Source organism: Grammomys surdaster, unplaced genomic scaffold (genome assembly GCF_004785775.1).
Source record: "Grammomys surdaster isolate TR1022 unplaced genomic scaffold, NIH_TR_1.0 125476, whole genome shotgun sequence".
Classification (NCBI taxonomy): domain Eukaryota; kingdom Metazoa; phylum Chordata; class Mammalia; order Rodentia; family Muridae; genus Grammomys; species Grammomys surdaster.
In genome coordinates, this window is record NW_021620336.1 from 797,321 (window position 1) to 813,587 (window position 16,267).

The following is a 16,267-nucleotide window of genomic DNA, read 5'->3' on the forward strand; positions in this document are numbered from 1 at the left end:
CCTCCATTGGCAGCCCATCACCTGTCTCCACAGTACCAGGCCTGTTATTCTGTGGCACCTGTGTCCAGACCAGGAATGTACCTGTCTGGTAGCCACTGCTACTTACTTGTCAATCAGCAGTCACCCCTGCCTGCTTCTATGCAGAGGATTTCAAGTGTCTCCCCTCAGCTTCTTTCTTTTTCCTATAGCTTTTTCTGTCACATGAAAAGAGTCTTGTCTTTATATCCTGGCCCTTGTTCACCGGGTCACACAGAGGCGGCTTCTAATCCACCATCAATAGATATTTTTAAATAGCTGAAAGTATTATAAAGCAAACTCTTTAGAGTCTGTGTAACTATATATCCACTTGAGAGGAAAAAGGGAAACAGAATTAAAGAGCAAAATTAAATCACTTCTTAGATTGATTGTTCTTAAATCTTTGAATTTTTACATACATAACCTATTTCAGGATACTCAAAAGGGAAAGCTGAAAGGAAGAGAAAAGGGGAGAGAAGGAATGAAGAGGTGAGGAAAGAATCTTTAAGTACTCACAAAAAAAAATAAATCAATCCTATACTCCAGAACAAGTTTAACTCAGAATACAGAAATCTTAATGATTTGCAGCATCACTGGACACCTAACAGCCCCATTCCCAGACCCTGTGGCTGGAAGAGACTGAACAGAAGCCAGGGCCAGCACTACAGAACCTCAGGGCAGACTTATGTCCAGACTCTGAGATCTTCAACCTCAGCTTCATTCCCAGGGAGATGGGTAGACTGTAACACAGGTAATACTTCTTATACCCTCTGTTCATAGTGTCTCCTGGACTGAGCTCTTCTAGGCCAGGTCACATGGGCTCTCCAGCTTACACTCCTGAAGCAGAGCCAGTGTGGGACTGCCAACATGACTGAAGAGAACACCTCAGCAACCCTAGAAGGCAGCTTTCAGTGTCTTGTCACCCCTTGAGCAGCACAATACAGGAAAATGTAGTCTCTCTATAAAGAAATTGGGAAGAGTAAAGTCTGGGGCATGTCATCAGATGTGGAGCAGAAAAAGACCATTTTGCTTTTAAAAACTTACCACCTACATTCTAAAAAAGAGTCAATGTGCTGATCACAGAGTTTTACTGAGACAGTGGGATGGGCCTGTAGCAGAGACAGGCCAGATGTAGGAAGGGACAGAGAGTAAGTACCTCCTGCTGCACCCTTACCACCAGAGCAAATGGTGAAGGACTGGATGCACAAGAGCTCCCGCCCCTCACATCTTTTTACAAAACAGGAATAATGGAAAATAACATTTTTATTCTAGAGAAAACAAATGCATCTAATAAACTTTCTCAGAGAAATAAAGAGACATAGTGTTGTCATCCTGGTCATCTTCCACACAAAAATGGGCTGAATTGTTTTACGTGCTCGCACAAGCTCCAGCCTGTTACAGACATTCCCCAGCCCCCCACAAGAAAGGGAAACAATGGATTTTCAAAACCATCAGAGGCAATCATCAGTTGTAGAAAGAAAACAATCACACTTGACTTTCTGGAAATGCTAGTTTTAGAAGGAGTCCTTGAAAAATAAATCATAATCAATGTGGCACAAAATACAGAAGGATGGAACAAAAGATGAGAAGGCTTGAAGAACGTCGAAGGGTGTCCGTGGTTCCGTCCGTATATGGGTTGCAGTTGGTCTCTGCACTGAGGTAACATGAGGACAGCTTCACCTTGGAGTTGTAGCTTCTCACTGCCTGCCTCCCTGTTTAAAGAGGCAGACATCCAGGTTATGTCCCTTTTGCTGAGGAACAGTAAACTTTCTGAGCATAAGTGTATCATGAGGTGGTTATTCTTCACATGGTTTACTTTTTCTTTATCAGAAACAAATGCAGTGCTCAAAAGGGGGGCACAGATTGTAAACAAACGCCAAGAAACAATGTGTTCAGCCCAAGCCGTCCACATGCTGTTGGCCAGCATTAAAAGGCAGAAAACAGGCAGCAGCTGCAAACACTAATCTCTAACTGAAGCAGGGAGAATTTTAAATCTTGATTCATTTAGTCTTCTCAAGAGTTTATTTGGGGATGATATTTTCTACTCCACTAGAATTCCTGGGAAGAGTGTCTAACCTAGGCTTTACTAAGAGACTCTAAAGATGATGGGAAGTCATCTATGCCTGCTGATAGACAGAGACACACTATCCAACACTGCTCACCCCAGGGACAATTCATAGCACACTGATATTTTTAAACTGCATAAATAACCTATCACACTATAACAAACTCACAAAAACAGCTTTGTTTCAATGTTTTTAAAACACTAAATGCATACTAACTAATAACTACTCAATTTGAGGTATAATTTATAGTATTGATGCTATTTTAAAGACAATATAAGGTACATATCACATTATAAAAAGCTCGCTGTAAAACAAAACACTTCATTTTATAATTCTAATAAATTTTTTAAAATTTTTTCCTGTTGTTTTTTAAAAATTATTTTCAATATAACAAATGTATTTTCAGATATTTTAAAAAATTAGTAGGTCCAATTTTTATTATCTTTCTTAATTTCATTGTAAAATGGTTCCCTCATAAGCTGTTTTCTACAAAATATATATTTATATAGACATGTAAATATATAATACAATATATAATATGTAAAAATATTTGCTATATAATAGTATATACAATAATATATATATATAATACATATATACATATACCTTGAATCTTTTCATTTCTTAAATGTTTAAAACATTTTGTATGCACCTAAAGACCGAGTTGTGTAACTTTTGCAACTAGATTAAATAATACTTTGGATAGCAAGGGACTGTCATTAGGTCCCCACAGTATATCCCCTTCACCTCAGGAAAAAGGTCCTACACCTGTCTTTCAAATATCCCATGAAATCTTGGGGATAACCTCATCAACAGGAGCTGGAAGCAAAGGACAAGACGGGCTGGGGTTTGTCCCAGGAGAGAGAACTGCCTGGCACTGTCCCTTTATCTCGAATACTCTATCAAGCATTACCAAAACTGTGAACTGGTTCACCTTATTTCAAGTGAAATTACCTGTAATTACGTGATACACAGTTATGTTTCGCCTTCTCATGCATTCCAATGTCCCTAAAGTACTGCTAGTACTTATTCAGAATAGACTTTTAATATTCAAAACTGTAGGCACAATTACACACTCACACAGCTTCAGTCTGAGTTCAATTTTTCATAATTAATTTGGTAGCCTGCCAGGTCAGCTGACTCCTTTCATGGTCTAGATCATTTCTATTTTATAAAATAAGATGTTACTGTCAAATCAAAGATGCTCAAGCTATCATCCCAAGCACTCAGTTTCTCTTGACAGAAAAAAAAAAAAACCCAAACGTTATAATGAACAAGTTTTACCAAAACACTCGAGTTCCTGGTGAAGAACTAAACCCCGTGGTATTAGTCCACTCTTGAGGAATGCCCCCTTCACCTCAGGGGTCACATAGAGTGGGGGACTGGAAAGAAGCAAAACCTTAGAAACCAAAGATAACTAGACACTGTCGGTCTTTCTTGTGAAGTTTGTAATTATGGCATAACCTGTAAATATGCTCATAAATGCTATGAGCAGAATACTCCCTTTTAATATTCCTATACTAACTGATGCCATGTGAGCCTTATAAGTTGTCACTAGTCTTCATTTACAGACAGCCTGCCTCCTGCATCTCCTCCATCCACACTTTTTCCTCCCAACCAACTACCCCACAAAACTAATCCTGTGAGATGTCACTTTAAGGGAGTAAAACACCTGGCTTGATTCCCAAAGTCTCAGAAACCCCAGATCCACTTACTTGGTTCATAGTAATCCACTATAGATACTGAACCATCTCGAATATTTGAAACTTTGAAGTCTCTCACAGTGGGAATATTAACACAAAACTGGGTTTCATTTACCTAAAAAATAAAATAAAATATTTGAAGAAGTTGGCACATTGTGTCTTCATAAAAATATGAGTCATAAATTTTTCCTTCATTTTAGAAAATAAATAGAAACTAATATCTGGGGAGAATTTCTGAATGTCAAGTAGTGTAGTTAATAACTTACTATACGTTTATCTTATTTAAATTCCAAAACAACACTTAGAACATAGGGATGGTTCTTAGTCCACTTTTACTAAAAGGGATGCTTGAGATTTAGAATCATTTAGTAAACAGCTAGCCTGCTCTTGGGACCACCCAAATCTGTGTCTCCAGCAATGCATCTCAATTCTAGCTGCTGCTAATGATTCAGAGACTCTACAGAGTCCGTAGAAGCCTTCCAGAGAGACCCCAGTGAAGGGATCATGAGAAACTGACACCTATTTCTATAAATGACCATGATTTACTGCTGTGAAAATGTAAACTGGACCATCCACACTCTCTCCTCTCTCTCTCTCTCTCTCTCTCTCTCTCTCTCTCTCTCTCTCTCTCTCTCTTTCTCTCTCTTTCTCTCTCTCTTTGTGTAGTGTATGTATACATATGCATATATTATCTGTATACATACACAACACACATATATACATCCTACCCCATGACACAGATATACCATTCCTGAGTGTGTACTGAAAAGACCCCAACTCAATGACAACCTGCCCATTCATGTTTCTTCCTGCACTATTCATAACAGCAAAGAAATGGAACCAGCCTAGATGGCCATCAGCAGATGAATAATGAAGAAAATGTGTGGCATACATACACAACAGAAAGTCAATTTAGCCTTAAAGAAAACTGAATCACAGCATTTGCAGGAGAAGGGATGGAACTGGAAATTATTGTGTTAAACAAAGTCAGACCCAGAGTGATCAACAAACACCATATGCTTTCACTCATCTGAAGATACTAGATTTTAATTTTTACACATGTGTATGTACAGGAGGGGTGTAAGACACTAAACTAGGAAGGTGACCATGAAAAGGGGGAGCAAAAGACCCCAATGTGAGGAAAGGGTGATGGAATATATGTGAAATGAAAGCAGAAAGGGAGGCAACTGGGAGAGATAATAGCTAGAGTGAACAGGGGCATAGAGGAAGACAGTGGGGAAGGAAGATTTATAAAACCACATACAAATGATAGTGCCTTGATGAAGCCCATTGCCTTGTTTGTCCAATTATAAACATTAATCAAAAAAGAAAAACGATTTTAAATGAAACTGCTTATCAGGGCTGTGGAGAGGGCTCTGTGAAGTGTCTCTTACGCAAGCTAGAGGTCCTAAATCCAGATCTCTGGAATTCACATACAAAAGCCAAGCGTGACACCATGTTCCTACAATCTGGCACTCAGGAGGCGAGGACAGACAAATCCCTGGAGCTCGCTGACTGGCCAGCCTATGTGAACCATAAGCCCCAGGGTCACTGAGAGATCCTAACTCAGAGAATAAGGTGGAGAATGCTGGAGGAAGTCAGCCAGTGTCAATTTATAAATGCCACGTACACATGCACACCAAATGTACACACAAAAAAATTAGTTATCTTCCAAAGGATTGTATAATATTATACATATATTACATGCATATATGATATGTAGAATATATTATATGTATTATACATATGTTATATATTATGTATATGTATTATACATAGTGCACCAATAAACAATAACTAAGCTCTTTGTAAAAAGACCTTCCTCTGGCTCATCATTAACAGCCACTCTCATTAATTTTATAGCGATATCGTTTTTTAAACTTGTGAGTATATACGTGATGTGTGTATGTATGTGTGGTATATGTGTATTTGGTGGAGGTAGTGTACATTCGCCCATGCATAAGCCATAAAAGGGCACTAAGCATTCTATTCTATAAATCTCCACTTTATTCTTATGACCCAGGGTCTCCTGCTAAACCTGGAGCCAGGCTAACAGCCAGTAAGTCCCAGCGCTCCTCCTGTTTCCGCTCTCCACAACGATGGGGTGGTCATGCCCAGCTTTTTATATGGGTCCTGGAGACTGGAACTCAGGCCATCACACTACACAGAAAGAGCTCTTAACCACTGAGCCATCTCCTCAGCCCCAGTGATGTCTTTTAAAAGAGAAAAACATCTGGTTGCCATATCAAAATCATTCAGAGACAAAAAGCTGAAATAATGACCTAATACTTAACAGGTGGCAGGCTTCTAAACACAATACATAGAACCTTCACCAATAAAGGTTTATGAAACATCTTACTACTTACAGAATCTAAATAAAGGTTGAGTTTCCCATGATCATATTCCACTTTCTTCAGTGTCTCACTCAAAGGAATTGAATCTGAAGATGCAGTAAAGCCACTGAGAAGGTTCACCTCCATAAGGACCATGCCGGTCCTCTCTGAACCCAAATGACTGCATCAAAGAAAGACACAAGGAGAAAAAAAAAAACTTTAGGAAAAACTTCAACACGTGATCTTTATGTAAAACTTAACACTATCAAATATTACTTTAAGCTGTGTTCAAGCACAAGTAAAATTCACTATAGGAACATTTAGAACACATTTTTCTTATAGCAGTGGTAGTTTTATAGCTTGTGGTGACACGTGGAATGAGAGCTAACCATGGTTTCTTGAATAGGATGAAGTGCCTGCAATGAGGTAGGGTTACTGGTCGTAGCAGGTACAGTGCATAACCATTCAATGGATTCTAGCAGTGCTTTGTATTGGTTCTAAACTAAATATTTCTCAAAACATTGGCATTCTCTCAAAAGTTGGCAGTACCAACCTAGGCAGCTTAAACCAACAGATGGAGAGAGGTATCACTTGGCCACTCAGTGTAGATCCCAGCCTAAGACACAGAGGATACTCACCTACTATATGATGAATGAATCAATGAATCAGTCAATGAATCAAAGTGAAAAGCAGGGATGGAATTACTGACTGACCAGAATTATTCTAGTAATGCCTAAATGAGCTGCATATAAAGAATTTGTTTAATGTCTGACGTACAGGTTTGTGACACATATAGGTTCCTCCTGCTAATAGTAAAAAAATAATTATATCTTGATGTTTTTATTCTTTAATAGAGACCAGTTCCAAGTTAAGTAAAGAATAACGGAAGTCTTGATTCCTTTCCAGCTGAGAAGGAAGGTGCTGCAGAAATCCAAATAGTCCCAACTGCTGGTCAGAATGGTCAAGAAGTGGTAGGGGGAGGGGGAAAACACATGGGATGTTTCATCTCAGTCAAATGACAAGATCCAAAGATACAGCAGATGGTAGTAAATGATGGGGAAACTTGGTTCAGGCAATGGCTAAGAAAACCGAGTACCTCGGTTAACACCCAGAGGTGACCTTCACAGAGCACCAGTGGCTTCCAGCCCAACAGCAAGCTGAGTTCAATCACAGTGCCTTGAGCATCCCAGATGCCAGTGTGTTTGACAGTTACTTCTTTCCCAACACCAAGCAATGCTGGGGTAAAAGACAGACTGACAGGAAAACTTGTGAAGTCTCTTGATTCAAAAACTTTCTCCTGGTTGTTCTCAACATCATGTGCACAAGAACAAGCAAGAAGCTGGAGAAGACAGCTTCACAACTCTACTGGGACATAAGTATGCCTGCAGAAATGAGATTCTCAAGTGCTTTGGATACAGACCAATTGAAGAGCCACTTCTGGAAGCTTCAGTTATCAGCACACAATTGACTCAAGACCAGAATCTTCTAAAGTGGAGTCTTTTCAGTATCCAAAATAACTATTCTTTTTGCTAGGTTTGTATGCTGTTACAAATTTTGGACCAAAAGTTAAAGGTAAATCTGAAGCCAAAATGAAATTATTTCAACTGAGAATAACCATGTGTAGCATTAAATAAGATTCAATATTTTACAGTTTTCCTAAATTAGACTTAAGTTTATTAACTTATATTTTTATCACTACCCACCCTAGGATTCTGACTAGCTTTATAGCATTTGGTGAGTATTCTCTAACTTGGGGTGGGCCTCAAATACAATCATAAAGTGTCTAATTATCCTCCAAATACTTGGGTCATTATCACATCTGTGGGCACATCTTGCCTGATGGATTAGAATTGTAATACACAGGATCGACAGCAGGGGAAGATCACTGGCGAGTGTTCTACCCCCACACCCTACATAGCACCTTCCCACAGAATAAACACTAGCCAGAAAAGAGAGAGCTTCCAGCTCAGTCCACCTCAATTTCTCTATATCCTGTAACCAGAATGTGTGATGCCTTCATCAGATGGTCTTACCATCTGGTTCTGATAAGCAACCAAGAACAATGGCAATAGCCTGCCTATTGTTGGGGTCCTCTGAGATCTCTCCAGTCAACTCTAGGAGGGTATTCCACAACTGGTGCTGGGGTTCTCATTTGAAAGTTTATGACTAAATGGCTCAGTTGGTAAAAATGTTTGCCACACAAGCTTTATAACTGGAGTTCAAGCCATAGAACCTAAGGTATAAGGGAAGAATCAACTCCAGAAAGTTGTTCTCTGATTTCCTTATGTATACCATGCTCCATGTGTGCTCTCGCAGAGACATATCATAAACCCAGCAAGAATCAACAAACAATAACACTTTAGGGACTGGAGAGATAGCTAGGTTGTTGAGAGTGCTGGCTGTTCTTCTGGAGGACCTGGGTTCAATTCCCAGGACATATAAAGTAGCTCACAACTGTCTGTAACTCCTACCCCAGGGGACCTCATAGTCTCTTCTGGCCTCCAGGAGCATTAGGTATATACATGCAGTATACAGACAAATATACATGCAGGCAAAACACTCATACACATAAAAATAAATAAAATTTAAAATAATAAAGTGTCACACCCAGAATAGTTTGTACCCAGAACCCTGACTAAGGACAACAAAGGACTAAAGAAAGGGCAAACACAAAGACAGAAAAGCTGGGGTCAGGTGGGCTGAGCTTGCACTGAGGGAGCAGAATCAACACTGTAGCCAGGAGTGTCAGTACTTGTATTATATGTGGCAAAGGGGTATGGCTTAGCTCATCACAGCAGAAGGCTGCAGTCATCCTGAAGGAGAAAGCTGCTGTAGTTCGTGTTTGCATATACTGCCAACATTTATACTTAGAACAGCAGAGGTTTTGCCAATTCTATGGGTTAAGAGGCATGGGGTCATGGATGTGGCAACCTCCATGTCAACAGCGTGTTCACTCTCAGGGCTTTCTCAGATTCCCTCAATAAAATAAAATACTTTTAAAGAATTTATTTACTTCTATCCAAACTTGTTATAAATACAAAGAAAACATGTGAACATTTTTAGCCTACCTAAGAAGAAATTAAACATAATTACCTGTGCTTCTAGTCTGAAATCTGTGGAGCAGTGATAGGAGAAATCTCTTAATAGGGATTCTTACAATGGTCCCACTGGATAACCATACAAATTAAACCTTAAACCTACTTCTTAAGGAGCTGCTAGTGGCTACCTACCTTGTGCACACATTCAGATTCAGGTGACTGATGTCATCCTCATCATTCACATAGACATCCAAATCAAAAACTTCCTGATTTTCGGTAGATCTCCGATTTTTAGAAGATACCGAACCTTTCACATTATAATCAACATTTAGCTGCAATAAAATTTTTTAAAATTAGCTTAAGTGAAATAATGAACATCACAGCCACCCTTTTATTAAACCACCAAGACTTCTGACTACATCCTTAGTATTTATCCTTACGCCCAGAGATGAGTGGGGCTCTCATCCCTCGTTAAAAACACTAATTTTGAAACTTAGCATATGTGACAAAGTAAGAGTAGTAAGCTGTTTGCAATAGTCTAAATAATAGCTAATAATTCTTTTGTAATAAACCAATTAAAATTATGGTTTTCAAACTGTTTTTAAAATGCCAGCTAAGAAAGAAAGCATTCTTATCCAATGCTTTTGTAAATGTTTGTCATTTTTATTGGGAAAATTATTAGGTAATACAGCAAAGGAAATGTCAGAACACTAGGAATAATGTTTGTGGATTGTTTTCTCAAGGAATATAAAGCATTCCTTTTAGGTTAAAAAAAGGGGGGAAGCCACAGACAACCTTCTTGAAAGCATTGACTGATATGTAATTAATTTACTAATTTCTACTCAAACGGAACCCCAGAACTCCCGGTAAGACAAGTCAAATTCACATACCACCTCTTCAACTGTTGAAGATAATTTTTCATCATAAACCATTTTTCAAAGATGGTAAAGTAAATGACAGATTTCAGGTCAACTGAGTCTTTTTCAGCACATCTTCTATACCTCTCTGTGACGTGTGTGCTGTGGGAGCACCGGAGCAGTGTGGGGACCAGTATCTTTCTCGAGTCACCCTAAGTCAGAAGCTTAGGAATGTGCTCAAATTTTCCTAGGCTGTCTCATCCCAAACAGAATGAAACTTTTTAAATATTTAATGCAACCGAGTTCATAGAACTTAATACTGAATTTCCCTTTAATTCTACTTGAAATACATACATAACCTATGCACACCTCAGAAGCAAACATCTGGTACCTTTCTTGGATTTAAACACTTTAAAATATCTGTTGCTAAGCCTCCTCTCCTCAAGTCTGAGTCCTAATTTTTCTGTTTTGCCACAATCCAAGTTCATTCACTTGCTCCTTCTGGGTGTGCTACTCTGGACATTTTCCAAGTATTTTTTTTCAAACTACAACAATCAATTACTAAGTATAATATTAACTAAGATTATTCCTGGAGCCATTGGAGAGCAGTTTTCTAGCATCCAAAAGCTGTTATCTTCAACATCTGCCTTTCTCTGCATGAAGCTGTCCCTTTAGAGACCAGTGTCATCAAGCAAGATGACTAGGCTTGTCACTGGAGCAATGACTAACATCTATCTATAAGGATTGGGGTTGACAGTTTGGCTGACAGTAAAGCTCGACTATCCACTCACAGAACTTCAAGAGAACACACTCATCATTGCTTAGACTTTTCATACCCAGTAGGTAAACATTTACTTGTATAAGAGCTCTCTTTGTGCTCTTTCCAGAGATCTTATAAAGATAGTCACAAAGGAATCTCAATTCTCATTTCTGGGTGATTGATATTTTTACACTTTTCCCTCTTTTGAGAGAAATGCTTATGAGTCCCTTTCTCCTGTCTTCTGAATTTTGATACGGACCTCAACTAGTGACTAATCTGACCAAAGGGTCTGCGTTTCCCAGTGTCCTTCAAACCGCCAACAATCACTGAGCTTCAATGATTTATCTATATGTCACTGATCAACATTAGCTCCCAGCTAGTGCAGTGTTTCCAACAAATGTGGTGACTTAAGAAGACTAAATTTCCACTTTTGTCTCAAACGTGCTGCATAGTTATTCTTGGACTTATGTTTTGCATCAATCAGCAGTCTTGGGAATAAGAGTTTCCCATGGTTCTTCATATAGAACCACATAAATTATTCCCTATTTTTCTTTTATTCTCACTGAAAAACGTTTCATTTCACTATAATTATTTTTCCTTGTCTTTTTTTTTTAAATGCTTTCTGGGTCTTGACTATCATGCAAAATAATCTTAGAGAGCCAGATTGGAGGATCAGCCAATAAAAGTGCTTGCCATGCAAACCTGACCACCTGAACTCTTTCTCTGAAACTCACAATGAAAGGAGAAAGCAGACCTCCACGCGTGCACAGAGATATGTGTGCACCAACATGTACATACACACGCGCACGCATGTGCCAAAAATACGTAAATAATGCCTTCCAAACATCTTAAGAATTGTTTGGCAGTTTCCAAATTATATCTGTTTGACAAAGAGTGTCTTCCCCGTTAAGCAATAATCATGCCTGTGCCGATTAACTTGTTTCAGTTTGGCACAAATGTAGATATTTGAAAAGAGGGGGTGTCAGCTGGGGAACTGCGTCTTCAGGTTACACTGGCCAGTGGCCACATCTGAGGAGCATTATTTTATTAATGATTGGCATGAGAGGGCCCAGCTAACTTGGGCAAGTGGTCTTAGGTTGTATAAAAAAAGCAAGCTGAGGCAGCCAAGGAGAAAGCCAGTAAGCACAAGTCTTCCATGGCTCTGCTTCAGTTCCTGCCTCTGTGTTCCTGTTCTGGCTTTCCTCATTGGTGGTCTGTAACTGGGATGTGTAAGTCAAATAAACCCCTGCCTTCCCAAGTTGCTTTTGGCCAGAGTGTTTTATCACAGCAACATAAAGCCAATGAAGATGCTCTTCTCTCAGTAAAAATAATTGTAAAAGTATTTTTAAAAAGTCTTTTTTGTTGAACTATTTTGGAAAGGGGAGCAAACTGGGAGAAACAGTGGCTAGGGCAAATGTGGGTAACTAAGGGCATGAATGTGATCAAATTGTGTGTATGTGTGCGTGCATGCACACTCGTGTGTGGTGTATGTGTGTGTAGTGTGTGTGTGTGTGGTGTGTGTGTGTGTGTGTGTGTGTGTGTGTGTAGTCTTACACACAGAGGCCAGAGGTGCAGGATCCCTCTAGAACTGGAGTTATAGGTAACGGTGAGCCACCTGACATGGGTGCTGGGAACTAGTCCTTTGGAAGAACAGCATTTTCCCTTAACCACCAAACTGTCTCTACAGCCCTCAACACCATAATTTTTAAACTGTATTTTCAAATACAACAAAAATGTAGATACCAGGCAAGGTGACACATGTCTGAAATCCCAACACCTTGGAGACTGAGGCAGGAGAATCACAAGTTTGAGACCAGCCTGAGCTACAATTTGAGCACACAGCTAGCTGTATCTACATAGCAAGACCGTGTCTCAAGAAAGGGGGTTTCCCAACTATTCACATAACTCACACTGGAGGAATTCAACATTAATTTCGAAAAGCCAGCAATCTCTAAGAGATGTTTTCAAGTAGATTGCCAATAGAAATAGTCTATTCTCTAGTTAGTAATATCTCTAATTACCCTTATTAAATAAACAAATCTTGACTAAGTTACAGGAGTAAATCATTGAAATCTGTATTTTATCTTTATAATATTTTCATTAATTTAGTGAGAGGGGTTGTGCACACCATGGTATATGTGTGTAGGTCAAAGGGCAACATGAGGGAGTAGGTTTTCTTTCTTTATTTTCCTTATGTGGGTCCCAGGGATCAAACTCAGGCTTGGCAACAGGCACCTTTACCCCAGGAGGCATCTTGCCAGCCCTCATTAAAAGTCCCACACAAGCCGGGCGGTGGTGGCCCACGCCTGTAATCCCAGCACTTGGGAGGCAGAGGCAGGTGGATTTCTGAGTTCGAGAGTTCGAGGCTAGCCTGGTCTACAGAGTGAGTTCCAGGACAGCCAGGGCTACACAGAGAAACCCTGTCTCGAAAAACCAAAAAAAAAAAAAAAAAAAGTCTCACACAAGCTGTCTAAGTTAAAGGTTTAGCAAAGGATTGTTAACAAAAGTCATACTAAGCCACAAAAATAGACAATCACTTATACATACCTGGCAAATAGCAAATCCCAAACCTTGTGCAGAAACATTAACTGTAATGGGATCTAATGCAGCAAGCTAAAGGTGAAACAAAGATAAGGGTGAGAGAGAAAAAGTGAGGGAGTCGAATTTTCCACAGACAGATCATTCCCAGTCGAACAAGAGTTCTGTGCTGTATCCTACACTAGAAGCAGAGGTAGTCCTGGGGAATGCTGGGAGCTCTGCATGGTCTCAGCTATCAAAGGCTCTGCAAGAACCAGGTAACCTGGGCAAAGTGCTCTCCAAACCTGCCGAGCTCCTTCACCCCACGCCTTTGGGAAGGCACAATCTGTGCTCCTGACCAGACTGCCCTCCTGCTGGAGCTAAAGCATGTCTTCCCTGACCTCCCTTCACCAGAGCCAACCATGGACACAACGGTACACAATCACTATGCCTGGCTATAGCCTTCTTTTCCTGTGCCATGACTCTTTCTTCAGTTAGCTTCTAGCATAATCTTTTATTTTATCTTAAAGTAAGAATGGCTGTACAGGCTTCTAATCTCAGCATTTTGGTGGTAGGGGCTAAAGAATTATGAGATCAAGGCCATCCTGGACTACATAGTGACTTCTATGCTACCAGAGAAAAACATAATTGTGATGATGATGATGACAACGACAGTGGTGGCACATGCCTTTAATCCTAGCACTCAGGAGGCAGAGACAGGTGAATCTCTGTGATTCAAAGCTACACAGAGAAATCCTGCCTTGAAAAGCCAATTAATTACTTAATTAGTTAATCAATTAACTAATTAATTAACATATAACAATAATCCTACTACCAATCCTCACTGCTTCTAAGAGAATAAGAGATATAGCTGAAAAGAATAAGTATATGAGCTAATAGGTTTAAATTCCAGCTCTGCCATCCTACACATGGCTTCTCTGCCAGTTTTCTCCTGTGTCAAATTGTGGACAGCATGCTTGGCCCGAGGCATAACTGTGGGGGCACCTCTATTCTAACCTAGCACAGTGTCCATGCAAAGCTGAGACTCAGTAGGTATCACTCCTGCCCACTAGGAACATGTCCATATCTTCTCTTCTACCCATCTTTCTTTCCCTCAAAGGTCCACTCTGCCTTAGTTCAGAAAATCCAGCCAAAAGCAGGACAGCCTGTCTCAATCTTTCTATGAAGCTCCAGGAAGAACTCTCTGTTGAAGTGTATTAAAATTAACTTTAAAAAAATTAAAGCAGTATTCCAAAATAAAGAACCATCTATGAAGGGTTTTAAATGACCACCCCCATCTGCACCTCTTCCTGGTGAAGGAGAAAGAGATTCTGTGAGTCAATCCCGAAGTGTATGGGTCTCGGTACGCTGGGCCCTGTGACGGTCAGATGGATATCTGTATTTTCCTTGTACACAAGGGCTGAAAATTCAGATAGTGCCTTCAAGGCCACAACAGTATCCTGTTGAGAAAAGAAAAACAGTTGTGCATTTTTTTTAAGTATCCAGCAATCTCCAAAGAAAACATTCAGCAATGTTTGGGAACCTGCTGGGTGGTTTTTCACCCTTAAGAGAAGACTGCTTTTTCAGTCGTCTATGGGTCTCTTGCTGGGAATATGCAAGAGGCTCAACAAACTACTACAACATAGACCTGAGCAACATGCTTAGATCAGTTACCACAGACACAAAATAGCTACTAAAGATGAGGATCCGATATATTCTTTGCATACCAGATATGAAGCTCAAATAAGAAAAGCATTAAAATTACCGTCTTAAACCCTTCATCTAATGTACAGAACTTGTAATCTAAGCTGTTTTATGACTATATGAAAAGCAGCTATGCTCTTCATAGATATTAGAAATTATCTGTTTTTCCAGAAGAAAAACATCTATCATTTCTCACCTGAGTGGATACGAAACCTCCCAGACTATTTCTTTGCCTGATGAGCCACCTCATAATTGGGATTCCCTCAGAAACACGGTGCAGCGTGTGCGCGAGCAGTGCATAAGCGGCAATTTCAATGTCCACGGAGCGTGCCTGCCAAGACCCAAAGAGCGTGGGTCCTGATGACAACCAGAACTGTGTGTCTCCTGCGAGAAAAATAAACCATACTGAGCAAATGCCAAAGAGTGTACGTCTTATACCACAAAATATTTCTGTATGAGTTCAAGCTCTATTTGGCTAGCAAAAGAGCAGATGTTACACATATGTGTGTGTGTGTGTGTGTGTGTGTGTACATATATATGTATATATATGCCTATATAAGCACACATAAACATGTTACATTTTAAACTATTACAGTGTATAAATTTTCATCCTTTCTTTGTTGCCTGCATTTGAGAATGTTTTGATTAAAACATTCTCCCAAGGAAAACACCATATGTTTGGAGCAAGACTAAACAGTTATAAATAAAAAGGGGAAACACACATACACACTATATATATAATTTTTCTTCCACAAATAATTTCAGGCACTTGGGAAAGAATCCTGTTCCAGGAATCTATCAGTAACCAGCTCTCATGTTCTGTGAGACCTCTCCCCTTTTCTGTCTTCTTCCTCAAAGCTTATGGTGTAAATTCAAAATCCAAGCCCCAAGAACAACGGAGCAAGCCCAGCCAGGTCAACAGCCTTCCTAAGATAATCCTGCTCTAGCCTGCTCGACATCCTGCATGAAGGCCTCTGCTTGCTCGAATCTACAAGACAGTGATTACACCACGGTGGAATGAGAGACAGGAATCACAGCCCAGCCCAGAACAAACGTCAGGTGCACATCAGTGTCTGTGCAGAGCATCCACTCCACAACCCTGGGACAAGCAATGAGGACTGGACCTAAATTATTAACCTTGCTGTCTGTCTCTACAGTCTTTTCTGGGAATTATTCTCTCTCTCTCTCTCTCTCTCTCTCTCTCTCTCTCTCTCTCTCTCTCTCTCTCTCCCCGGGTGTGTGTGTGTGTGTGTGTGTGTGTGTGTGTGTGTGTG

General features: G+C 39.9%; 1 protein-coding gene across 1 annotated transcript in view; it reads right to left on the reverse strand.

Moving 5' to 3' along the window:
• Positions 1-1,260: 1,260 nt before the first annotated feature.
• Cd109 (CD109 molecule) overlaps positions 1,261-16,267 on the reverse strand; it is a 98,752-nt gene continuing 83,745 nt past the window's right edge. The window contains exons 26-32 of the mRNA XM_028786343.1: positions 15,190-15,377; positions 14,594-14,749; positions 13,320-13,385; positions 9,348-9,487; positions 6,151-6,298; positions 3,797-3,899; positions 1,261-1,727 (exon numbers count right to left, since the gene is read on the reverse strand). Coding sequence (XP_028642176.1) covers positions 1,561-1,727; positions 3,797-3,899; positions 6,151-6,298; positions 9,348-9,487; positions 13,320-13,385; positions 14,594-14,749; positions 15,190-15,377 — 968 coding nt within the window. The 3' untranslated portion in view covers positions 1,261-1,560. The remainder of the gene's footprint in view (positions 1,728-3,796; positions 3,900-6,150; positions 6,299-9,347; positions 9,488-13,319; positions 13,386-14,593; positions 14,750-15,189; positions 15,378-16,267) is intronic.